Raw genomic sequence first — 27285 nt, 5'->3', positions numbered from 1 at the left:
ACAAGGAAAAAACTTGTATCTGTGCCTCCACATCCATAAATATTCTCATCAAAAGAGCACGCAATGCTCAGTAAACTCTCTGAAACAGACAAACTCTGGAACATAGCAACTTACTCTCTAAACATAACCTGCTCCGGAGCAGGTTATCTTTAGAGAGTAAGTTGCTATGGCTACTTAACATACCCAGATGTTACCTCCGATTTTGGAACCAAAGCTGAGGTTATCTACCTACTTAATCTCAAACTTACCCGGGTATGTCACATAACCTGCTTTCTGGAACAGCCGCCTGGAGACAACAACAATAAAATATCATAACTCTATTAAAGTTCTTTCATGAACCTATTAAGAAATGAAATTAAATTTTATTAATTTTATTAGGAAATGAAAAAAATCATACTTTAATAATGATATTAATAATGTTAATGATGATGACGATTATTATATATTATTATTATTATTATTATTAATATTATTAAGTAGGAAATTATTTATTCAATTTTTTGGAAAAGTCTACTTTTACAATTTGACAGATGTAAACCACTGCAGAAACTAACCAGCAGGTCCATGTCATATACAGGACAGATACTTAATAAAAGCATTAACGTATGCTATGTTTTTTTGTTTTAAAAATGTGAAACTCCTAAATTATATAGATTTATTACACACCGATTGATATATTTCAAGTGTTTATTCAATAGATGAATGATATTGAAATGGTGAAATTAATCAACTTTTCGCTGATATTCTAATTTATTGAGATGTTTTATTTGTATATAGCCTGCTGTTCAATGGAAATAAAATTCATTGCCATTGAAATATGTTTGGCTACCTCATATGCTGACTGATTATAATATTTAACAAAGGGATAAAGGTTATGTGTCAGTCCATTACCTTCCTCTTTTATAAAGCAATATTGACCAGACTTACTCATGTTTAGATACAGTTGATCTGATCTTTAGGTCACTGAATCCGATGGGTAAAAACTATATATACTATATATTGAAGGATGTTGTAAACCTTGACATTGTTACGACCTCAAAAATGTCTAGGGCTGAAGTCGAACATAAAAATTATAGAGAAAATAAATAAACAGTTAGCAGGTTTGATTTTTAAATGACCTTTAAGGTTCTTTTATTGTGAGAAGGTGGAAAAGGTTTGTATTTACAATAAACAAATAAATGAGCGCAAACAAAAAGCTTCAGGGCTGAGCAAGGCCAAAATAACAAACAAAACATTTACTAACTCCACCCCGAAGATAACTTACCTACTGAATCAAAAAATAAATGAAGAAAATAAATTACAAACACTGCCCTTACTCCTTAACTAAACGAAAAAACAGGAGAAAATCAGTGTCAAAGTAAATGGCACTCAGCCCCTACGGCGCTCAGCTCACAGCTTTATCAAACAGTATTTGACAGTCACAAAAATTGGAGGGGAGAGGAAAAAGGGAGAGAACACCTTAATGTTCACAATTCATAAACAACCAGTAGCACTATGATATGTTTTCCACACTCTTAGAAAATTCTCCGTCTCTCCCCCCAGCGATCTGACTCCGTCGGTTCCTTTTCAAAAGATGCTGACTTCTCCCAGCACCAACCACAGCGCACGCACGCAGCACGTCCAATTAGGGCGGGGTAACCTGGAAACAGGAACGGGACAGGACGAGAGAGGGAAAAAGAGAGACACACACACACAGCAGCACAGAAACAACCCAATACGCACTTGCGTAACAGTATTAATATTGTAAAACTTAATAACTGTCGCTTTGCCTAAATCATCAAATATTCATCAAGTTTGTATTCTACTCAAAAAAGTAAATGTAGTAAACTAAAAAGAACCTTGAACCTAAAAGTAAAGAAACTTTACTGATAAAAGCTGCAACACAGGACAATTGAATGGGCTTTCTAAACTTGAGTCCCTGGTATACTGCTAACTAACCGCCTTGGAGCTCCACCTTCTTTAATGTGCGGTGTCTTCCCATTGATTTGTTTCTCATTCAGGGAGTCAGACAGAGAACATTATCCAAAACAACACCAGCTACATGACACACTGGAGAGTGGAGTACAGATGTATCCGCACCTGTACAATCACTTGCAAAGAGATTTTAAGCCGCTGAGGTGCTGTTTGCCAGATGTTTTTGAAACTGTTCTTCTCTCAGCCGTCATCATTGTGTTTGCGGTAAACACGAGGAGCGCAACACATATCCAACACCACCTACTGCAGTGTAGGAGTGTTAAAAAAACAGTATATCGTCACTCAGCCTTTTCAAACATTATTCAGACATGAAACATCCTGTGCACATGAGAAAATGTTTTGCTGCATTCATGTCATTTTCTTAAGCTGCGCCGAGTGAGCAAAACTCTGTAGACACTGATCAGATCTGTATAGTTTCTCTCCAGTGTGAATCCTCTTTTCTGTTTTCAGATGTGTTAACTGATTAAACCTCTTGTAACAGTGTGAATCGTCTGGTGCAGTTTCAATTTTGGAGCTGTTAGAAAAGTCTTCTCACACTCAAGCACACATACTCTTTCACACCAGTATGAATCTTCATGTGTTTATTAAGGTCTGCTGATCGGTTGAAACTCTTCCCACATTGAGTTCATGTGAATGGTTTGCAAGTGTGGATCCTCATGTGTTTATTAAGGTCTGAGGAGTTGCTGAAACTCATCCCACACCGAATCTGCGGTCACAGTAGAGTTTGAGCATGCAAAATTATGTTGTAAGGAGCTGTGAAAAGGAGCGGGATTAAAAAAACATGATTGGGCATTAAAAAAAGTGAACGGTTGGTCCATATTTTACATTTCTGTCCAGAGAGGTCATGTTTTTATCTTCGATTGGTCTCACACAGTCAAGTGATGCAATTTTGAAGGTCAGAGCTCATCAAGCTTGAACTTTGCAATGGAGTGAACTGCAAAACTTGATGCACAAACTTGCGTTTCCAGTCTGACGCATTCTCGTGCGTATGAATGAAAGTCTATAGGGAGAAAAGTCCAGTGTGACCACAGCTTAAGTGCAAGTGAATGGTTTCTCTCCAGTGTGGATCCTCATGTGGTGATTAAGGGATGACGATTGGCTGAAACTCTTCCCGCATTGAGTGCATGTGAATGGTTTTTCTCCAGTGTGGATTCTCATATGTCTATTAAGGTCTGATGAGCAGCTGAAACTCTTCCCACACTGAGTGCATGTGAATGGTTTCTCTCCAGTGTGGATCCTCATGTGGTGTTTAAGAGATGATGATTGGCTGAAACTCTTCCCACACTGAGTGCATGTGCATGGTTTCTCTCCAGTGTGGATCCTCATGTGTTTATTAAGGTGTGCTAAGCAATTGAAACTCTTCCCACACTGAGTGCATGTGAATGGTTTCTCTCCAGTGTGGATCCTCATGTGTAGATTAAGGTATGATGATTGGCTAAAACTCTTCCCACACTGAGTGCATGTGAATGGTTTCTCTCCAGTGTGGATCCTCATGTGTATATTAAGGTGTGATGAGCTGTGAAAACTCTTCCCACACTGAGTGCATGTGAATGGTTTCTCTCCAGTGTGGATCCTCATGTGTTGATTAAGGTGTGATGATTGGATGAAACTCTTCCCACACTGAGTGCATGTGAATGGTTTCTCTCCAGTGTGGATCCTCATGTGAATCTTAAGTTTGCTTTTGCTTGCCAAACACTTTCCACACTGAGTGCAGGTGTAACGATTCTTGTCTCTCCTTTTCAAAATACCATCCGTCTGTAAATTCGATTTTTCCTCAATTTTGACATGATGTTCCTCCTCTTTACTCCCCTCATACTCTTCAATTAGGTCTGAAATAAAAAAAAAACAAACATTATTTTTCACCAAGTCTTAAAAACTCTCATCAAGAGCTGAAACGTGTAAAGACACATTGGCTAACCACACTGTAATTTTGATGCACAATAAATGTAAAATGAATCAGATCATACTTAGTTTGGTCCATTAACGTGTACACATTTAAGCAGATTCAATTCAATTCATTTTTATTTATCTAGTGCTTTTACAATGTAAATTGTGTCAAAGCTGCTTAACAGAAGTTATAGTAAATTGAAACTTTCTCTGCGTTTCAGCAAACGAACCAATATTTGGGGACATCTTATTTTGACATATTCTGGGAAAATGCTTTGAAATAAAAAATAAATAAAAAACCTCAATACACTCTGGGCAAATTTACTCCCTTTTCGTTATATTCATGGCTGTTTTTTTCTCAATTGGCCTCTATTATAACAACATTTTTTTATTGCAAAGCCATGACAGCATATAATCATGCATTAATAATTGTTGGTGTTTTCTGTGATGACAGTCAACATTGTTTAATTGGTTTGTAACTAACTGTAGGTTCACACCGAAAGCGGCGAGGGCGTCAATGTAGCCGGAAGTCATTTATTTTCAATGAGAGCCGGCAGTGATAAGCAGCGAGGAGTGGCACGTCTTTGCAGGTTTGGGCGTCGAGGAGAGTTGAAATCAAGTCAGCTTTATGGTAATGAGCTATGACGCAGTTCGGCGGCAAGCAATCAGAATGTAGAAGTCCAACGCTTGAGAGGAGTCCAGAGAACACAGTTCTCCTGTGAACTTTGGTTTCGACCACAGTTGTTCCCAAGGGTTTATTTATTGTGGTCGCCAAATTTATAATTATTTGCAGTGTTTCTCTACTGGAACATATTTTAAAATGTTACTGGCGAGCTACTGACGTGCATTAATGTTGTAAGTTTTTTTTTTTTTCTTAAAAAAAACTGAATGTCATGCGACAATACAAAACAGTATTGCTGCTTCAGGATATTTTAGACATATGGACACACTGGATAATTAAGTGAAGCAAATCTACATCACATGCAACTTGATCTCTCATTGTTAAACAAATTTGACAATAAGTGAGCAACATTTTCACGCTAGAAAGTATGGTTTTATGCGGGAATGTAACTGATAAGATATGCTGCAACGGCCCCTTTAAATACGAGATCAATGTAGAGAATTTTGACGCTCTCGCCGCCACAGCTTAAGACAGGCAGCGTTGTCGCCAGGGCGGTCAGAGCGACCTTTGACGCACTCGCCACTTTCGTTGTGAACGTACAGTAAGGGGGAAGAGTTTCAAGAAAGAATCTGAGCGGGGAAAAAAAAGTTTATTTATATATATTTTTTTGATTGCAGTTTATTTAAAATATATTTAGTTATCACACAAAACAACTTGATACACTTGTGAGAGTCAGTAAACTGTATACAACTCTGTAAACTATATAAACTTACATATAGCAATTCTACTGATAAATACACTTTACGTATAACTTAAGGCCTGCACTGGAATTTACACGACACATTGTGTACAGAAGACACATTCAGAGCAAATCAACAATGTAAATATGAAGCGTGTGAGATAATAAAGGGTGTAAGGTTTGTTAAAGTCGAGTGTGAGCATCACATGGTTTTAGCTCTGGTCCAGATTCATGAAAAATCTCAGAGCCTGTGGAGCCATGTCAGCATCAGTCTCTCTTTTACGCTTTTTCACATCTGAAAAAAATAAGCAATCTGATTACATAAACTACATTATTAACATTTTTGTGATGTTCACTGATACTAGTACTGAATTTACCTCATAAACTCAGTTACCACATAGGAATTATAAACAACACCTGTTCTGTAAACAACGGTCAGCATATTTACTTAATGAGAGAACAGAATGCAGATAACAAAGAAGCTATATTTTAACACTATCAACCACAAATAAGATTATCAAACTCGCATGAAAAAAATTATTAGTAATTAATAGTGAATAATGAAGTTGTTTTGAACCATACTATAGTAAAGTACTTGAAAATATTTGTTTAATTAATTCAATAGTTATTCATATAACATTTTTATTATATAGGCCTATGAATATCATTATATGCTATATAAGTTATAGGATACACTTTGTACAGCAATGAAACTACAAGAAGGTAAGAATAAAAGACTTACCCGACATAAATTCTATCCTCCGCTAGGTCTAGACGTTCTTCAAAATGTATGCGTTCGTCATCAGAGTCGTGCTCTTCCTCTGAGAAAGTAAATTCTTCATCGACGTGCATCCGAAATGCTTCGTTACTCATGTAACATGCGCATCTATGATAAAGCTTGTCGTTTTATGCCATGTCTCGGGGAGCGTGAACATTATTACCTGCCTCACCTCAGTTTATTTCCATATGAACAGCGCGCTCACAGAGGGCGGCATAACAATAGCTGTAATGAGGCGATACAGGAGAATCTGTACCAGTCCTTACTTTTATACGGATTACAAGAAAAGAGATTATTTGTTTTTGACTTGAATTGGTAAATGCAAAACTATACACATCAACCTTTCTATAGATATATCTCTCATGTTCTCTGTTGAGAATTTGCAGAGTTTCTGTTCATTTTAATTATGTTTTTTCTGACCACAGTCTACATGTTGTGTGCGTCTATTGCAGACGACTGTAATAACAAAGTCTGTAAAAACAGTACGCGGAGAGAGAAAAGAGAGAATGCCTACACTGTTAATTATCCTTTTTTTGCAAAAGCACACGTTTGTTGTCATTGTGAGTGTAAACAATAAAAACTAGACACTTAACAGATTCGATTGATGTATTGATCTGATCTGTACGATCAAAACTAAAAGTGTAATTCAAGTTCTTTTTGGCATTATGAGGAGAAGACGCATAAAAATGTGTACACGCGGTCTTCAACCCCCTTACGTAAGAGTCTAATAGTTGGTATTATGAGATTGTGTGTAGAGCGGTCTACAAACTTTTTTGCGAGTGTTGAAGCTGGCCTCTGCTGATGAAACTGCAAACTATTTACAGTAAACTTTCTTTTAATTGCATCTCTGACTCCTGCTCTTCTTCATCCGATTTATGGGATAAACTGTTGGTCCCCTGAACTCCATATAAAAGACAGAAACTTTTTAAACAGGCCTATCTAAAGGGTTAATGCTGCCAACTGATGATCAACAGTAAAAATAACATGTTTTACCTCTTCCCAACAGGGAAAACACCAACAATCTAGAATCCATGATTATTTGGTGTCATGGCTTTGTGGTTAAAAATGTGGTTATAATAGAAGTCAATGGGTTAAAAACAGCCAAGAACATAATGAAAGGGTGTTGGGCTGCACAATTAATCATATTACTATCACAATAACGATATTTGTGGCCCACAACCAATGATTAAATATCGTCACGATTTTACAGTATAAACACCAAGCCGTTATTTTAATGAGTGGAGTTTACGGATTGTAGCGCAACACAAGCATGAGGTGACTGCGTCTAGATTGCAAGTGTTTTTTTTCCGAGGAATGTAATGTTGATCAGGTAGCCTCTGCTCCTGTTCAGTCCAAACTTCCCAAGATAACACAACAAATCTCATTAACCACCTTAAAAAAACCATCTCAAAGTGGCTGTCATCAGTAGGTTATGCCGAGTTCAGACTGCATGATTTTAAAAGTAGTCGTGTCACAGATGTTTTCACACTTCATGACTATCTGGGCAAGCGTTTCGTCGCTGCTTTGTTTACACTGCAAGATGGATCGGCGACAGGGACTTTCACATTGCATGACTTTACTATAGGAAGAATCGCAACAACTTCGTCCAAACTACGTCTCACAGCCAAAAACACGTAGTATATCTTTTGTTATTAACTACATAATGAGAAAGAAGCCTTTAATGGGGTAGAACATGTACATGTTTGCTCACCTAGGTTTAAAGGGAATTAGCTATTTCTCCTTAACGTTGATAATAAACTAATTTCTTTCTGTATGAAACGTCAAACAGACACTGTTGCTCCTGAGTCCTGTCAAACCTCCACTAGTTTTTCCTCCATTTTGTGGGTCCAAATAAACCGAAAAAGAGCGCTTTTAACTTCTCCCCCAGCCTCCCGCTGGCCTGCAGCAGGTATACACACACGCACACACCAGTGAATGCTGCTCTCTCATTGGCTGTAGGCGATCGCTGATGTTATTTTCAGTCAAAACTCAATTCACACGGCATGATTTGAATCGCCGACAGCTCCAGATTTTTAGCATGCCAAATATCTCGCAGGCATCGGCGACTCATCGGCGATTCTCTCAGATCGCGTCTTTGATAGTTCATACTGTGTGATTGTCACTCACGTGCATGAGCACGATTTGCCTGTGATTTCAGGCATTTGTCTGCGATTTCTCAAAACCTGTCGGCGAGCCAAAATAGGGGCTAAAATCATGCAGTCTGAACTAGGCATTAATGAGCTCAGGACAAATCTGTTTTGCATTTTTCTATGCATTACTAACATTACTAAACATTTGTTAACAAAATATTCGCAAAGATTATGCCATTTTTTCTGACGCGTTTGCCAGTCATGTAGACAGAAGACACAATTCAATTGTTTCAATGAAAAATAAAAAGTCATTGTGGCCCTGTTCACGCGTGTATTCAGATTAGTTTTCATCAATCTGATGCAACTTTTATTATTTATAAGAAAAGAAAACGCAATTTAAAGTTTCAGAATTACCTCAATTTATAAAAAGACTAGCCTATTTTATGCATTAAATAACGAAATAGATTAATTTACTAATTTCCTTTATTTACGATTACCATGCACTTTATTCAGTTTTAGTTTTTTTTTTTTAATATATAATTATTTTTTAGGGGTTTTCACCTTTATTTGGATAGGACAGTGGAGATTTTACAGACAGGAAAGTGTGGTAATCATAGATAGGGAACGGATCAGCAAAGGACCACAAGCCAGGAATCAAACTCGGTCGCCGTGAGCACCTTGGTGCTATGTTTCAACGCACTAAACACAAGGCTTTTGGCGCAGACAGTTTACAGTTTAAATAAGTGTACAACCTTTTTTTTAATAATCGTTTAACAAATATTTAGCACATTGAAAGTAATTAAATTATCATGTCTTTTGTTTTAAAAATTTATGCAAAGGATCAGGAATTGATTGCACGTGCATTGCTCTCATGCCACGTTTTCAAGGATAAATTTGTGTCTGTGTGCTGCTTTGAAAAGAATAAAATTATTAAAAAGCGCATTAAAGACTATACACATAAAATAAAACAGTCACAAAGGTGTATCTTATGGAGAAAAAAAAACACCAATTGACGGGGACTGCTTTTGGTTTTTAAAGAATCAAGCAGATTTCAAAAAAGTCTAATTTGCAGTAAAGAAATGACAAACATTTTGCAAAAGGACAAACTTAAACATAACGGCACTGTTAAAAGAACATTCTACTTTATATATTCTTTCGACTCCAATACAACAGCTAAAGCCCCGGTCAGATCACATGATGTTTACTGTCGTTTAGTCACTACGTCAGATCATGCAATTTTTTTTTCTTTTTAAATCTTGACTTGTCGTTGGTAGCAAATGTGCCAGACTACACGTTCCTTCACAATCAGTCATCCTGTGATGTCTACAATGATGGTTATTTCCCAAAGCAGTCACATAGGTTGCTATATATATATATATATATATATATATATATATATATATATATATATATATATATATATATATATATATATACACACACACACACACACACAGTTGAAGTCAGAATTATTAGCCCCCTTTTAATTTTTTTTTCTATTTTAAATATTACCAAAATGATTTTTAACAGAGCAAGGAAATTTTCACAGTATGTCTGATAATATTTTTTCTTCTGGAGAAAGTCTTATTTGTTTTATTTCGGCTAGAATGAAAGCAATTATTAATTTATTAAAACCCATTTTTGGGACAAAATTATTAGCCCCTTTAAGCAATTTTTTTTCCCGACAATCTACAGAACAAACCATCGTTATACAATAACTTGCCTAATTACCCTAACCTGCCTAGTTAACCTAATTAACCTAGTTAAGCCTTTAAATGTCACTGTAAGCTGTATAGAAGTATCTTGAAAAATATAAAGTAAAATATTATTTACTGTCATCATGGCAAAGATAAAATAAATCAGTTATTAGAAATAAGTTTTTAAAACTATTATGCTAAGAAATGTGCTGAAACAATCTCCCCTCCATTACACAGAAATTGAGAAAAAAAAATAAACAGGGGCGCTAATAATTCAGAGGGGCTAATAATTCTGACTTCAACTGTGTGTGTGTGTGTGTGTGTGTGTGTGTGTGTATGTATGTATATATATATATATATATAATCTTATTTTCAATTTGTTTGTTTTTTAAATATTATTTTAATCTCAATAAACAACTTGCAGACAATAAAAATTTTATTTAAAGGCGCCTTTCATGACGCTCAAGGTCACCGTACAGGACAGCTAGAACAATCAGTTCAGGTAAAAACACAATAAAAATAATAGCAAAAACAAAACAATACAAACTTAGCAAATTTAGCATATTTAAAATTAGGGGCTTCCATGATTTTTGACATATTTTAAACCAGGGTTTCTGCAGGTTTCACCAAGTTAGATTAATTAAACCTTTATGAGAAATAGAGTTAAAATGACCTTTTTGAATGAAAAGTTTAAAGTTGTATTGAGATGGATTTTTGGTGATTGTATGGGTTTTGGCCAGATTGAGTAGGAAAACATGAACAAAGAAAAATTAAGACCTTTAAAAAGAAAAGGTTTAAGACCTACAACACAATATTTCAGTAAATTTAATACTTTTTAAGGCCTGAAATTTGGATTTTGGAATTTACAACGTTTTAAGGCCCAGCAGAAACCCTGTTTAAACACAATAGCCCTGGTAATTAGTTATTATAATAATGATTTAATTCTAACTCAGATACTATCTGTGAGAACTAGTAACAACTACTAGAAAAAAAGTTTAAACCCATAAAGTTGATGAAAAAAGGGAATTGTGATCACAGTGACATATTAGTACAAAGTACTAAGCCAACACTATCACTGTAATAGCAGATATCTTCTATGAGAATACTGTAGGTCAAATATCGTCAGCTCAATTAAACTTCTCTAAATGTACTGTTTTTGTTTATTTTATATAGCGCCAGTGCTCAAGGATGCTTTACAAACAGAAGGAGTACTAGAAAAGCAATAACCTTAAGAAGGTAGATAAAATGGAAGACTAATAATACATAAAAATAATGATAAAAAAACATGAGAACAAGTAACAAGAAATAAACTCATTCCTCTCTTTCAATGAGTGCTAATGTGCATATAAGAGAACTAGGCAGCACACTCAGGGCTGTAAGATTGATTTAATTTAGTATTCTTATTATTAATCTGAATGAGGATGAAATGACTGAGTTGGTCTTTGAGAGTAAAAATCAGTATATATCATTAAGATATCCAACCTGTTTGTTCCTGCAGATCTTCCTGTTTGACTGTGGATGTTTCTTCAATCTTCACATCTTCAATCTCCTCTTTAATAAACGCCATCTTTATAACAGTGTGGAGATCAGTCGCTTCAGCAGGAGTTTTTCTCTGCGTTTGGACACTTTATCCTGTTTAAAATGAACAAAATAATAAAAATGTCCTGTTTAAAATAAATTAAACAATGAACAGAAACAAAATAACTTTTCTTCAACACTTGCTTCAACAGTTTCTTTATATGAGAGTCATTAACAAACAGAAATCAGATAAGTCTGATCAAGAAACAATAGCCACTGATCAGCTGATTAAAACTAGTACTCCATTTCTTATATATAGTGATGTATATTTATAATGGAATGACATTGTGCTATTCAATCAATTAAACTTTCATTAAAACACTTAATACACACTTTTACTTTATTCAAGTATCTTCGTAATTGTTTTGTTTGTTTTATTTATCTTATTGTCTGTTTATAGCACTTTTTTGCACAAGACAAATTTCCTCTCCGGAACAAAAAGTTTATCCTATCTTTATTCAAAAAATAGACCTCATTACTGTAAGTTTTAGTAAATAGTACTACTTTGTATAAGGGTTAAAATAATATTGTCAACAGGTACATAATTTAGCACTGAATGAAAACACTGAAACTTTAATCAATCGCTTTATATAAGGCTAAACGTTTCAAAACAAACCTTTCTCCAGTTGAATCACAGCGACAGAGCGGCGCAGGCTTATGACGTCACAAGTCACGACAAAATAAAAGTCTTTTTTTTGCCACTTACTCTTAGTCATGAGTCATGACTTATTATATATAGTTTTTCTCTGCGTTTGGGCATTTTATCCTGTTAAAAATTAGCAAAGCAATAAAAATGTTCTGTTTAAAATAAATTAAACTATGAATAGTAACAAAATAACTTCTCTTCAGCAGTTTCTTTATATAAGAGTAATTAACAAAAATAAATTCAGTAAGTCCGAGCAAGAAACAACAGCCACAAATGAGCTAGTACTCTAGTACTCCATTTCTTATATAAAGTGATGTATACTAAGAATGAAGTGAAATTATGCTATTTAATAAATTAAACCTTTATTAAGACACTTAATACAAGCATGTTGTTCAATAGTCCTCTTTACTTTGAGTAAAATAGTATTACGTTGTATAAAGGGTTAAAATAATATTGTCAACAGCAGGTACATCATTGGATGAAAAACCTGAAACTTTAATCAATCGCTTTATATCTGTGTAAAAGCTTTAAAACAAACCTTTCTCTTGTTGATTCACTTTTTTTTTTACAATTAATGCTTGAACTGACAATACAAGAACATCATAACAAAGTCACACAGATCTTTAAAAAGAGCAATAATTTACATAGTCATAAGAAAAAATATCTAAAACCACATACAAATACAAATAATACTATTAGACAGAAAGGGAAAAAATATTAATACAATTAAAGTATTAATAATAATAATAATAATAATAATAATAAAATTACTAAATTAAACAAATGACAGAAATTAGAATGACACATTAACAAATAACTGTAAGGAAAGCAACTAAAATCAAGAATCTTCTTTAAATACATCTGCATAATATTTCAGGAATCTTAGATTTTTTTAATTCTTAATAAGATAAAGTGATTTTAGGAGGGAAATAAATTCTATGGGTAATTATTTGTGAATTTTTGTTTGTGAATGTAAAATTTGCCATATAAGATAAAAAAAATGTATGATGCGTTCCAGATATTTAGCTTTTGGGTTATTATAATAAAAATAGTCTTTTAGATTAAAGCAATTCACAGCATTGGCAGAAGCAGATATGTGAGAATTTAGAAGTAACCAAAATTGCTTGGATATTGGACAATCAAAAAACATATGTAGTATTGCAGGGGTTGCCAACCCTGTTCCTGGAGAGCCACTTCCTGCAGATTTCAGTTGCAACCCATATCTAACACACCTGCCTGTAATTATCACGTGGTGTTCAGGTCCTAATTAATTGGTTCAGGTGTGTTTGATATTGGTAGCAACTGAAATCTGCAGGAAGGTGGCTTTACAGGAACAGGGTTGGCCATCACTATAGTAGTGTCTCCTCTGCTTGTTTGCAGAAAGAACAGGAGCTGTCGATGTCCAAAAAATTGTAAATACTAGAATTTACAGGGCAGATTTTATGTAAAAATTTTAAAATGTATTTCTCTTGTCTCGTTGGAAATGGAATATTACCCAGGTAAAAGCCAGGTTCTATTCCAGTCTATATCCTTAACCAAAGACCTCCAGTAAAACTTTCCTCTAGAATAAATTTTCCTTTTAAATTGGAAAATTTGACGCTCAAAGCTATTGTTATGTTTCTTATCTAACAGACTAACTCCTTCTAAAAGCAAATTTACAGTTAAATGTACAGTGACTTTTAACTAGGTGAACTAAACCGGGTGATATTGCCTTAACAACTTTATTAAATTCATTAGGAGGAATTGGAAAACAGTGCTTGTTTGATGATGCAGGAAACATTCTTTCTTGAACCATTTATAACCTACCAAAGGATCCAATTAATATTATTTTTAAACCAACTTTGGAAAAATAACTATTTGTTTTTTATTGTAATATCTCGGTTATTCCATAAGAAAAATCGGTAGAGAGAAAAATTGTGAACATAACCAAGCTTCCAAGCAAGCAGACATTGCTGGTGGAATTTAGACAAAGCTAAAGATAGCTTGTAGGGAAGATAATTAAATTTAAGAAGAAACAAAAGACTACAGATTTTGTTAAAAAAAAAAAAAAGTAGTTGTGAATAAAAAAAAATAGACGTTGGATTGGTTAGGCATCTCTTTATCCAATTAATTTAAAAAATGTATATGGTGTCAGAAAAATCTAATAAATTTACACCCCCTCTGCTTTACTATTAGAAAGAACTTCCTTTTTTAATTTAAGAGGTTTGTTCTTCCAGATAAATTTCAAGAAAACAGTATTAATTTCTTTGGCCACTTTGTTCCCAACAAATAAAGATAAAGTCGGATATACAAAATGAGAAAGACCCTCTTCCATATAATGACAGGTCCCATTGTAGCCAGGAATTAAGAATATTTTTAGTTTTGCTGATCCTAGACAAAAAAAAATTCAAGTGCTGTCTCACTAAAAGATTTTTAATAACATAAATAAATAACCATTTAATTGTGGATTTAACAAGAATATCTTCTATATATTCCTAACTCAAATTATGAACAGGCATTATCTCACATTTGGAGATATTCAGCTTTAGACCAGAAACACTTGAGATGTCAGAAATTAAATTTAAAGCCTTTAATACGTTTGAGTCATCTTTTAGAAATAAAGTGGTGTCATCTGCCAGTTGTGAAATCTTAATCTCCCTTTCAAAAACAGAATTTTTTTTCAAATATTGATTTTGCACAATGCTTAAGGACTAAAAAAAACTAATAAAAATAAAAAGGAAGAGATTGGACAGTCCTGCCTAATACCACACAAAATATCAAATCCATTAAAAGTATTAAAATTAACAATCACTGAACTATTGATTCCTTTATAAAACAAAGCCATAGTGTTAACTAAAGTATTCCCAATTCCAAAAAACCTCAATGCTTTAAACAGAAACTGGTGCTCAACCGTATCAAAGGCTTTGTAAAAATCAAGAAAAAGAATAAGACCATCTGAATGAATAGAATCAGCTTAATCAAGCAAATCCAGAACTAATGTTATGTTATTAGAAACATGGCGGCCTTTTATAAACCCAGACTGAGTTTCAGAAATAATAGAATCAAGATTTGTTTTTAATCTGTTGGCAAAGTCTTTTTTTTCAGTATTTTTTGCCACTCACTGTTCCAGTCATGACATGATACATTTCTCCTTCATTTTCCTCCTCACACAACATCTGCTATCTCTCTCACATACAAAGACTTTCAGTTTTTGAAGTTGATCAAAACTTTTACTCCAAACATTAACACAATTTTGTTTAATTTATATAATCCACTAAGACTAAGTGTTGAAAGATTGAATCACTCCTATATGGACGTAATGCGAAATAACATTCTGATGTTTTGCAGTAATTATTAAAGTTCACATACTCTGTAAGACATATTATATTAAAATGAAGGGCAAATCTGTATATTTCATTTGGGTTCCTGCCCACGTAGGTGTGGAAGGCAATGAAAAGGCGGACATTCTGGCCAAACAAGCTCTCAGAATTAGTGAAGTAGATCTAGAAGTCCCACTGAGTAAAGCAGAAGCTAAAATCAAATTAAGGACAATCAGTATGGCAATTATACTGGGATAACAATGAAACAGGCAGACATCTATATAATATACATAAACAAGTCGTTGCTGGAAGGAGGGAGAACAGAAATCATAGGGAAGTATGATTATAACTCAGATGAGAATAGGTCATACTGGACTCAACCATATTTTATATAAAATAGGGAAACACCCAACTGGGCAATGTATACACTGTAATCAACAAGAAACAATATGACATGTTTTATTCCACTGTAGTAAATATAATAAAGAACGATACGATCTTATTCAATCAGTTAAAAAGAGCAAACTTCAGGATTTCACATTGGCAGGTTTATTAGGGAATAAATCTAGTGAGGTATATGACGATATAATTAAATTTGTTTAAGAAACCCATTTAGAGAAAAGAATATAGAGATAATATAATCTGAGGAATTAATTGTTAGCCCACTCCACCCCACATTTTTTATTTAATCATTTATTTTTATTTTTTTTTCTCTTTCCTCCCCCTCCCCTCTATTTTTACACTTCAGTTATTGTTCAACCATTCCAGTCGGAGGCGGTAATGCACCTACAAGTCTGGTAGCCAACCGCCAGTAAAACCCAAAGAAAAAGAAACCGATTAATTAAAGTTTTAGGTTTTTCATCTGATACTAAATTATGAACCTGCTGTTGACAATATTATTTTAACCCTTTATACAACTAAGTACTATTTTACTCACAGTAATGAGGACTATTGAACAACGTGTGTGTAATAAGTGTCTTACTGAAGCTTTAATTTATTAAACAGTATAATGTCATTCCATTCTAAGTTTACATCACTATGTATAAGAAATGGAGTACTAGTTTTAATCAGCTAATTTGTGGCTGTTGTTTCTTGCTCTGACTTATCTGATTTATTTTTGTTAATTACCCTCATAAGAAGAAGAGAAGTTATTTTCTTTCTGTTCATTGTTTTATTCATTTTACATTTTTATTGCTTTGTTAATTTTTAACAGGATAAAGTGTCCAAACTCAGGGAAAAACTATATATAAGTCATGACTAGTTAGAAGAACTAAAACGTGTAGTACTAATGAATACTTTTTACATAAAGGACACCTATTTTACCTCCTTTTCTGTAAAGTTTCAGCTCTAAACACTCATTAGATTATTTGTTATACCTTTTAGAATGTTGAGATTTTGCTTTAAACACTTAGTGGATTAAAAGTTTTTTTAATTGTCTTAAAATGTTTAGAGTAAAGGTTTTGATCAACTCCAAATACTGAATATATGTGCGTCTGTGAGAAAGTGGAAACGAAGGAGAAATGTATCAAGTCATGACTGCAACAGTAAGTGGCAAAAAAGGTTTTAAAAGACTTTTATTTTGGCGTGGTGTGTGACGTCATAAGCCTGCGCCGTTCAAGCGCTGTGATTCCACTGGAGAAAGGTTTGTTTTAAAGCGTTTATACTTATATAAACCGATTGATTAAAGTTTCAGTTTTTTTCATTCAGTGCTAAATTATGTACCTGCTGTTGACAATATTAGTGTCAATATTAGTATAGTACAAATGTTTGAATAAAGATAGGATAAACTTTTTGTCCTCAAGAGGAAATTTGTCTTGTGCAAAAAAAGTGCTACACATTGCTGTAAGCAGACAATAAGCTAAATAAAACAAACAAAACAATTAAGAATATACATAAAAAATAAAGTTTAAAAAAAGGTTACAGGGATGTGTGTAATAAGTTTAATAACTTAATTGAAGGTTTAATTTATTAAATAGTATATTGTCATTCCATTCTGAGTTTACAACTGTATAAGAAATGGAGTAATGTTACTAGCTTTAATCAGGTCATTTGTTTGTGGCTATTGTTACTTGCTCAAACTTACCTGATTTCTTATTGTTAATCACTCTCCTATAAAGAAACTGTTGAAGTAAGTGTTAAGAAGTTATTTTGTTTCTGTTCATTGTTTTATTTATTTTAAACAGGATAAAGTGTCCAAACGCAGAGAAAAAGTCCTGCTGAAGCGACTGATCTCCACACTGTTATAAAGATGGCGTTAATTAAAGAGGAGAGTGAAGATGTGAAGATTGAAGAAACATCCACAGTCAAACAGGAAGATCTGCAAGAACAAACAGGTTAGTTTTCATTCTCAAAGACCAACTCAGTCATTTCATCCTCATTCAGATATTTTAATAATAAGAATACTAAATTAAATCCATCTTGCAGCTCTGAGTGTGCTGCCTAGTTCTCCTAAATGCACACAAGCACTCATGAGCTATGTTTCCATCCAAAAATGCAAATAAACTTTATGCACAAAACTGGATTATTGCATAAAAGATATGCAAATAAAGCTCAATGATTTCCATTCAAATGAAATCAACTCACTTTTATTGTCACATCATCAGCAGCATGTGTGCTATGATGAGTGGAAAGCTTAGGTGCTGGCTCCAGACAGTACAAAATACAGACAGTACAAATACAACAACAGTGCAAAATACAGACAGTACAAATACAACAACAGTGCAAAATACAGACAGTGCAAATACAATGACAGAGTCAAAGCGAACAAAATCATCACTTCCTGATTAACTGGTGCCAAATATCAACAGTAAAAATGGAATTTGCTGCGATAAGAGAAGCTGGATCAATAGCCGCGTTTCCACTATCTCGTCTAAAGCAAGCGAGACAGGGCGAGCCAAGGCCAGTCGCGTTTCCACTGTCACTTCCTGGGCCTAATCGAGCCAAAGCGGGGCTTTCTCAGGCCAGCGGCCGGCCTTTTTTGGCCCGCCGAATACCTTGGGCCAAAGAGGGCCAGCTGGGGCTTCGGGGCGGAGTGAAAGGAGAGGCAGACACTAGTTTTCCAATCGCACACGAGTACATGCACCAAACAAATAACCAAATAAAAAATAAGGGAAAGAAAACATCTAGCCTTTTAGTCTGGGGTCTTTTTGCGTATGATCGCCCTTATGTTTCCCTTTTAAATGTAAGGCTGTTGCATAAAATAATAAAGTTTTCATTTATAAGTGACTTTGCTGCATCCTCCTTGATGTTTCAATAACGCATAATAATCTTTACACCGTATTTAAGACACAGCAGACAGTAAAGGTTATCGAGAGTTTTTGTCAAGTTTAAAAGGTGTTTGTGCGTGTTTAGATGCCTGTATGTGAATGTTAGACCGAGCAAAAGAGCGCTCTCTTCACAGCTCTGTTGATGCTGCGAGCTGCTTCTGTTTTTATTTATTTTGAAGATAATACACAACATAAATACAACAGAAAGACATTAAACTTTACAAATTTCGTGACCATTTTTGTAGACTCAAAAACAATAGTGTCATATCCTAATAAAATAGCCTAAGATATATTGAAATAATTCAAATAATCACAAATGTTGCATATAATAAAATCACATAAAATGAATAAACCAATATAAAACAAATAAAATCTAGCTATAATAATTTAGGTAGCCTATAAACAGTACATCAATCAAAGCATTTTAAAGCCATATTAAACTTTCATTTTACAAAGGCCTATCTGAAAAAAAGATTTTAGATATTTTCTAAAACAATAAACACCGGAGGAGGTTTGAAATATTATTTATAAAGTATATGGATACGATGATATTAATCAAATCATGTAAACAGCATTTTATGGGTGAGTGAAAGCAGAAACTAGGCTACCTTTTTATCTGTCATGCATGCATTATCCGCCTGATTCCCTCTGAAGTGGGCGGGTTGTGTGACGTTTGATTCGGGGGACGTTCTGGGGGCGGGGTTTGCATGACACGCTGCGAGGTACTAGCCCGACAGTGGACACGCGACATGATTTCTGCCTCACTGCTCAACCCCCCCTTGCGATTGGCCCGGCCCTGCCCGATAAAAGCCCTGGCTTGCACATGCCCGACAGTGGAAATGCGGCTAATCTTTTCTTCATCTAATAAATGACTTGCGCCTCAGAGGGTAATCCTGAAACGCAGTGAACGCGTAGTGGCGTTTAAAGGTGTCAGACGCGAAGCTAAGATGCTCTTAATTCTGGAGGTCATGAATAACATAATAACACTAATACTTAAACTGTAAGGCGTTTAAGAATGACCAAAACAAGAGTTCAGATGTTTTATAATGTACTGAGCCGGCTGATTTGTCCATTCATACACATTTTTATCATCACATGATCTCTTATAACAAAATCACATGACCTTTTTAATGCACATACTTGAGTTTGTATCGTGTTTTCCATCGTGATTTTTCATCTTTTATTATCGAATAAAACGTTTATCCAACTCAGTTATGAGCATACTTTGTTTTTGTTTTTTTTTGCATCATGGTGTTTCCATAAACCGTTTTTTTTTTTTATGTGCATAAAAATAGGTGGATGGAAACATAACTATTGAAAGACAGGAATGAGTTTCTCTCTTGTTACTTGTTCTTGTGTCTTTTGTCATTATTTTATTTATTATTAGTCTCCCATTTTCTCTACCTTCTTAAGGTTATTGCTTTTCTTGTTATCCTACTGTTTGTAAAGCGGCCTTGAGCACCAGCGCTATATAAAATAAATAAAAACAACTAAAAATAAAAAAAATTTAAACTAAGCTGACGATATTTGACCTACAGTATTCTCATAGAAGATATCTGCTATTACAGTGATAGTGTTGACTTAGTATTTTCCATTTGCATATGTCGCATTGATCCAAATTAACTTTTTTCATCGACTTCTTTATGGGTTTAAACCAAGCGGCAACCTCCCGGTCTCCCTCAGGAAGCCAATACAGAAGTAACTAAAACTGCAATTCATGCGAAATTCCGCTAGTCTTAGTCGCTCCTGGCTCCAAAACAGAGCAAATTTCAATTGAGCCCACTGTTAGAATGGCCAACTTTACAGCAGAAAAAAGGTTTACAGCTTGGTACAAAAAAAGATTTTGGTTAATACAGCTAATATTACCCTTCATGACAACTGTGAGGGGGGTGAGTTTTTTTATAACTCATCCGTTTCCTTTATATTAAGTTATATTAAGTTTGCATAATAAAGGGAGTGGCCACTTGATTGACAGCTAGGTCTCGCTGGTCGCCGTCATGTGTCTGAATCTCCGCTCATTCTCCGCCTCTTTGCCCTTGTTTGGTATCCCGCCGTGGGTGTGATGACGCGCAAACAAAATGGCGACAGTTGGCCGCGCCCACTTGTGGCTTCTTTTGCGCTCTTTAGAAACCTATGGGTGATGTCACGGATACTACGTCCATATATTTTACAGTCTATGGTTTAAACTAGTTTCTAGTAGTTGTTACTAGTTCTCACAGATAGTATCTGAGTTAGAATTGCATCATTATTATAATAACTAATTACCAGGGCTATTGTGTTTAACCAGGGTTTCTGTGGGGTCTTAAAATGTCGTAAATTCCAAAATCAAAATTTTCGGCCTTAAAAAGTCTTAAATTTACTGAAATGTTGTGTTGTAGGTCTTTAATCTTTTTAAACAAGTCTTCATTTTTCTTTGTTCATGTTTTGCTACCCAATCTGGCCAAAACCCACACAATCACCATCAATCCATCTGAATAAAACTTTCAACTTTTTATTCAAAAACGTCATTTTAACTGTATTTATTATAATGGTTTAAGTATTTTCCTCACAATAACATTTGTTTAAACGTGCTCCATGTATTTACTGCTGAAGACATCGAGCACAAATTGTCGTGTAGATTTAGTTTGTTATAGTTTTTAAAACTTTTAAAACATTTGTTCATTTTTAATTATTTTTTTAAAGAAAGTTTATTTAGGAAAAAAGTGTGTGGATACAAGTAAAGCTTGCATGTTATTACACACAATTTAAAATCTTTTGCTAAGAAATATCTATAATATATATTTTTTTATTAATTTATTATTGTATTATTAAATGTATTAAATTATCATTTTTTTTAAATAGGGCAAATTAAAATCTTTTTCATCTCGGGTATTTAAAAAATTCCTTAGCCTTTAGCCCTTTATGAGTCTAAAATTGTCATAATGGTATTAAAAATGTCTTTAAAAGTCTTACATTTAACTTGGTGAAAGAAGCAGAAACTCTGGTTTAAAGTATAAAAAAAACATGGATGCCCCCAATATTAAATATGCTTAATGAAATAGACACTAAAATAATCAATTATTATAAAACATTGTACAGAATTCTAAACTATATGATGTTGCTGCTGGGCGACGTGAGACTAAATGAACAAACTATTGTGGAACAATAACGTTTAACATTGCGCTGACTACAACTGGCCAACAAACTAGTCTAAAAATGACTTTTGCTGCTTAAGAAATGGATTACAGCATGCTGATTATATGCAGAGATTTGAGTGTAAAGTTCATTAATATTGACCATATTCTTCAGGTACCAGCAGGCGCCGCCATTTGAATCTTTTTGCTCTTGACTTTTATTAAAGAATTAGTTTTAGTTACTAAAAACAGTGTTGTGCTGCTGAGGCATGGGACGATAACCATTTTCAAGATATAACGCAGTTTGAAAAAAGACAAGGTTTTAAAACCGCCAATATTTTCTGCTGTACCGTTCATCGCTATATGTAAGGTTTTTTTTTTTACATTTTGTTTTAAGATTTTCAGGACAACAGTATCTCCAGCAGAAAAGATCACCAAAGATGCCATTTTAAATTGTAAAGAAATCTGTGTTTATAAAACAAATGAAAACAGCAGAAGTCAAGGATTCAATTGAGTGATTCAGCCTGACATGTTTACTGCTCCAAAATACTTTAAGTTTCTCAAAAGAAAATGTTTTGTGTTCTAAGAGGAAAAAGTGTCTGTTTACCCAGACATTTAAAGGAGTAATCACAGTACCATGAAACTGTGATATTTTTTATTCAAGGTTATCATACTGTCAGAATCTTATACTGGCCCATGCCTAATACTGCTTGTTGTAGCAAAGTCATATTTTCTGATTTTATTGTTTTTCTTTGTATGTATAGTCATGAACACACTTGTTTGCAGAGCAAGAGAGCCTGTCTCTGAAAGAGAGTTTTCTGTCGGTCTTCTCCCCTTTTTAAAAGATAAAGCGGTATTTCTCACTTAGCCTTACATATTCAGCCACCTATTTTTATGTGCATTTTGGATAGGCTATGAGCATAAAAAATTGGTTGATGGAAATGTCATGATGCACATAACTTTTGAAATATAAGCATAAAGACACATGCGCATAACTGAGTAGGACAAATTTTTTATTCGATAAGAGAAGATAAACTCACGTAAACAACGCAAGCTTTTTTACTGAACAAATTCCAGTATGTGTGTTTAAAAAGGTTTGGTATAAGAGATCATATGATGATGAAAATGTGTGCGAATGCACAAACCAGCAGGCTGAAAACATTATAAACATCTGAAATGTTGTTTTGGTCATTCTAAAACACCTGAACCGTTTCAGTATTCATGTTATTATATTATTAATGACCTCCAGAACATCTGTTCTCTGCGTCTCATTGCTTCAAACACCAACACATGTTCATTGTGTGCCAGCATTGTCCTCTGAGCTGTCATTTAAATAAAAGATTCATGTAGCTTCTTCTATCGCAGTAAATTCTGTTTTTACTGTTCTTAATTGGGGCCTGTTAATCAGGAAGTGACGATTTTGTTCTCTTTGTTTCATTGGATGGAAACGCAGCTTTATTCGCACATCTTTTATGTGACATCCCAGTTTTGCGCATGAATTTAATTAGCATTTTTGGATGGAAACACAGCTATTGCCTACATTTCAGTTACACAAAGAACAAAGTCACATAGCAGAATGACATGTCCTTTCTTAATGAATAATTAGCTTAAATTCACTAACCTTTGACGGACATGTATTGATTTTTTTAGTCCTGCTTACATTCTAAATGTCATATCAACCTCTACCACTTGATAGGGCTGTGCAATTAATCGAAAATCTGGTTTCAATTTTGATTTTGGCTTCTAATGATTATGAAAAACCATTAATCGAGATAAACGATTATTCCATCATATAGAACACACATCTAGAGCCATCTTAATCTGAGCGCTTTAATGGTCAAATGCATGCAAATTTGGGTCAGAGTGCTGTGTTTAGTGAATAGTCATATTAACACTTATTTGTATAATAAACAAACAAGTTGAGAATCAAAAGACATGTGAAAGAGAAACCATATCAGAGCCGCACTATTCTTAAAGTGGCAGCGCGCAATATTCCTGCTGCCGACTGTTTTTAGCATTAATCAAACAACAAAAGGAGAAAATCCCTCACTGCTCTTGACTGAAAGACTTTTGAAGCTCAAATGTTTTTCTGAAACCGAAAACTCTGAGTATTTAATCTCTCGTTAAATCAACTCAGAGTTCAAGTTTAAACTCGTAGTTGGTTGAACCTCCTTACTGAAACAGGCCCCAGGTCATCATGACGTGATTGACAGTTGTCGCTGTTTGTCATTGTACTCTGTTTATCCTGAGAGCTGATGCGGAGTATTCTTAGGGCTTTTCACACTTCAAATTGTTAACCCTGGGTCATTCTAACCCTGGATAAATTCTGGGTTATCTGTAGTCACCTTCCACACTGCTCATGCTATACCTGGGGTTAAAAAATAATCCTGGGTGTTCATTAACAGACAGTTCACATTTGTAAACCCTGGGTTATCATTATTATTTTGTATATTTAAAGTCACAGGCACAAAAAGATCTTGGTTTTCCTCTGACCCCCAAAATTAATTATTCTACAAGTTATATGATCTGATTTTGAGCTGAAACCTCAGACACAATCTGGGAACACCAAAGACTTATTTTACATCTTGTAAAAAATGGGTAATTGTAGGAACCTTTTAAAGGGATAGTTAATGCAGAAATGAAAATAGCCTCACCATTTACTCTTCCTCATGTGGTTTTAAACATTTATGAGTTTCTTAATCCTGTTGAACACAAAAGAAGATATTAAAAAAAGAAGAAAAAAAACCTACTGGCTTACTGTGTTCCACAATAAAGGAAATGTCTAAAACTACATGACGGAGAGTAAATGGTAAGGTCATTTTCATTTGTGGGTGAAACATCCATTTCTTGCTTGTCGCTTTGAGCCTTCATACTAAAGCTAATTTTTTTTTTTTAGATCTGATGGTGCTGAAAGAAGAGAGTCATGGAAAAAATGAAATAGATGAGAAACAGCAGTTTGAGAAACCCCAAGAAATAATGACTGATGAAAAACCCACACTGACTAAAAATACTTCATCACACGGAAGACCTCGGAAATCCAAATCTGGGTGTAATTTCAGCTGTAAACAGTGTAGAAACAGTTTCAGTCAGAAGTCAAAGCTTGATGTTCACATGAGAGTTCACACTAGGGAGCAACCTTACACCTGCGAACAGTGTGGAAAGAGTTTTGGTCAAAAACAAGGCTTTAAAGCCCACATGAAAATTCACACTGGAGAGAGGAAGTTCACATGCCAAGAGTGTGAAAAAAGCTTTTATCATTCTGGAAACTTTGCAGCACACATGAGAATTCACACTGGGGAGAAGCCTTTCAGCTGTAAGCAGTGTGGAAAGAGTTTCTGTCATAAGCCAAACCTTGATGTTCACATGAGAGTTCACACAGGGGAGAAACCTTACACCTGTGAACAGTGTGGAAAGAGTTTTGGTCAAAAACAAAGCTTTAATACTCACATGAGAATTCACACTGGAAAGAGGCCATGCACATGCCAACAGTGTGGAAAAAGCTACTATAATGCAAGAAGCCTTGCAGCACACATGAGAACTCACACTGGAGAGAGGCCTTTTAGCTGTATACTTTGTGGAAAGAGTTTCAGTCTAAAGCTGACCCTGATTGCTCACATGAGAGTTCACACTAGGGAGAAACCTCACATCTGCAAACAGTGTGGAAAGAGTTTTGGTCAAAAACAAGACCTTGACATCCACATGAGGATTCACACTGGAGAGAAACCTTACACATGCACAGAGTGTGGTAAAAGTTTTCCACATATAAGCTCACTCAAACACCACATTAGAACTCACACTGGAGAGAAGCCGTTTACATGTGCTCAGTGTGGAAAGAGCTTCACAACCAAAACTAGCCTCAAGAACCACATGAATGGTCACACTGGAACCATAGTGTTCACATGTGATCAGTGTGGAAAGAGTCTCACACGGAAAGACTCCATTAAGAAACACATGAAGATGCACTCAAGAGAGGATCGATTTAGATGCAGTGAGTGTGGAAAGGGCTTTAAAAGTAAAAGAAGCCTCAACACTCACATGAAGCTTCACAATGGAGAGCAGAATCCTCAACATTGAGGCCTTGTCCACACAAACACGGGTATATTCAAAACGGCAGCTTGTTCATGTAGTTTGTCTGTTCATTCAAGTGAAGATTATTTATAAACTACTTTCGAGAGGATCACATGCTTATGATTGTCAACGGCTGGTCCAGCATTAGCTAAAACATGATTCACCAAACAGATGATTCCTAACTCACTATAGATAACCAGAACACAAAGCTGCGGTCACACTAGACTTTGAGATTGTGAAATTCTGTCGTATGGTGCTGTTAAAAGGGGCGGGATCAAACAAGATTTTTAGAAATTAAAAAAGTGAGCAATTGCTCCATGGTTTAAATTTCTGTCCAGAGAGGTCATGTTTTGATCCTCGATTGGTCTCACGCAGTTAAGTGATGCGATTTCGCAGGTCAGAGTTCACCAAGCATGAACTTTGCACCTCAGCAACCGGTGAAACTTGACGCATGACCCTGTTTCTAGTCTGACGCATTCGTGTGCGTATGAATGGAAGTCTATGGGAGGAAAAGCCCAGTGTGACCGTAGCTTAACTCAGTTATCCTTGTCTTGAAGAATCCCTCTCCCACCCTTACTTCCCCCCCCTTTCTAGATTGGGCAACACAGCAGCCAATGATTAGCCAGTGGTTAGCACTGTTGCCTCACAGTAAGAATGTCGCAGGTTAAAGTCGCTGCTAACCAGTTGACTTTTTGTGCAGAGTTTGCTCATTCTCCCTGTGCTCGCGTGGGTTTCCCCTGGTTTTCTCCCACAGTCCAAAAACACACAACCTAAGTAAACTGAACATTAAATTGGCACCATAGTCGAGCTCTTAGTAAGCCTTATATCTCCCTTTAGCCGATCTACCTGAGCTCACACTCCCCTCTCGTCCTGCTAACGGGAGGGAGCCCAGGGCTTGAGGATCTTATAAGCTTAGGTCTCTCCCGGGACAGCATGCCAAACAAGTGTGAACTCTTGAATGCATATCAAGTTACTGATAATAAAACCCTTTGAACACCTGAAAATTTAAACTCAACTGAAGAGGGATGAAGATTTTGCCAGCTGTTTTGTAGTGTAGATCAGGGGTCACAGCCCAGTACCAGGTTGTGAGAGTTGCTATCGGGCTGCAAGAAGGCAAAATAACTCTATATGTTGATATATTGTATTGGCTTGTTTCATATGCAACAAGTATCTGCTTCTGATAAGGTGTGAACCAAATAACCTACAGGAACTCAAGAGATGTGACCCAACCAAAGCAGTTGGGTAATCTCCAGGGGGGTTTCATCAGTGTCTCACAGACTGTACTTTGGTTTAAGTTACTTGAAGATGGACAAGTTAACATCAACTAACATTGTTAACATTGTCATAACATTGTTCAATAAAGTCTTCTCCCTTTAAGAACTTTGGTCAGCTTACTTATTTTATGCATTAGTCATCTATACATTGGCGAGCCACCCAAGAACGCTTAAGCCAAATACAGTAAAATCTGAAAATGTGCTTCAACTTATTATGAACCGATCACCATATTTGTGCAGGGTTCCACACAATT

At 35.1% G+C, this 27285-nt stretch overlaps 2 protein-coding genes across 2 annotated transcripts; one reads left to right on the top strand and one right to left on the bottom strand.

Moving 5' to 3' along the window:
- Positions 1-1101: 1101 nt before the first annotated feature.
- Positions 1102-12032, bottom strand: LOC147844870 (uncharacterized). Its single transcript, XM_087249369.1, has 3 exons — positions 11982-12032; positions 11270-11419; positions 1102-3803 (listed from the first exon to the last, which is right to left on the bottom strand). Exons 2-3 carry the CDS (start codon positions 11352-11354, stop codon positions 3007-3009), a joined length of 882 nt encoding a protein of 293 aa, XP_087105495.1. The 5' UTR covers positions 11355-11419; positions 11982-12032; the 3' UTR covers positions 1102-3006.
- A 4864-nt stretch (positions 12033-16896) lies between these two features.
- LOC100536312 (uncharacterized) lies at positions 16897-27134 on the top strand. Its single transcript, XM_087248897.1, has 3 exons — positions 16897-16952; positions 17494-17643; positions 24586-27134. The coding sequence occupies exons 2-3, from the start codon at positions 17559-17561 to the stop codon at positions 25761-25763; spliced, it is 1263 nt and encodes a 420-aa protein (XP_087105023.1). The 5' UTR covers positions 16897-16952; positions 17494-17558; the 3' UTR covers positions 25764-27134.
- The last annotated feature ends 151 nt before the right edge of the window (positions 27135-27285 follow it).

Source organism: Danio rerio, chromosome 4, assembly GCF_052040795.2.
Source record: "Danio rerio strain M-AB ecotype USA chromosome 4, GRCz13ab, whole genome shotgun sequence".
In the NCBI taxonomy this organism is placed as follows: Eukaryota; Metazoa; Chordata; class Actinopteri; order Cypriniformes; family Danionidae; genus Danio; species Danio rerio.
The sequence above is the reverse complement of the archived record's forward strand: the minus strand, read 5'-3'. Positions and strand labels throughout refer to the sequence as shown.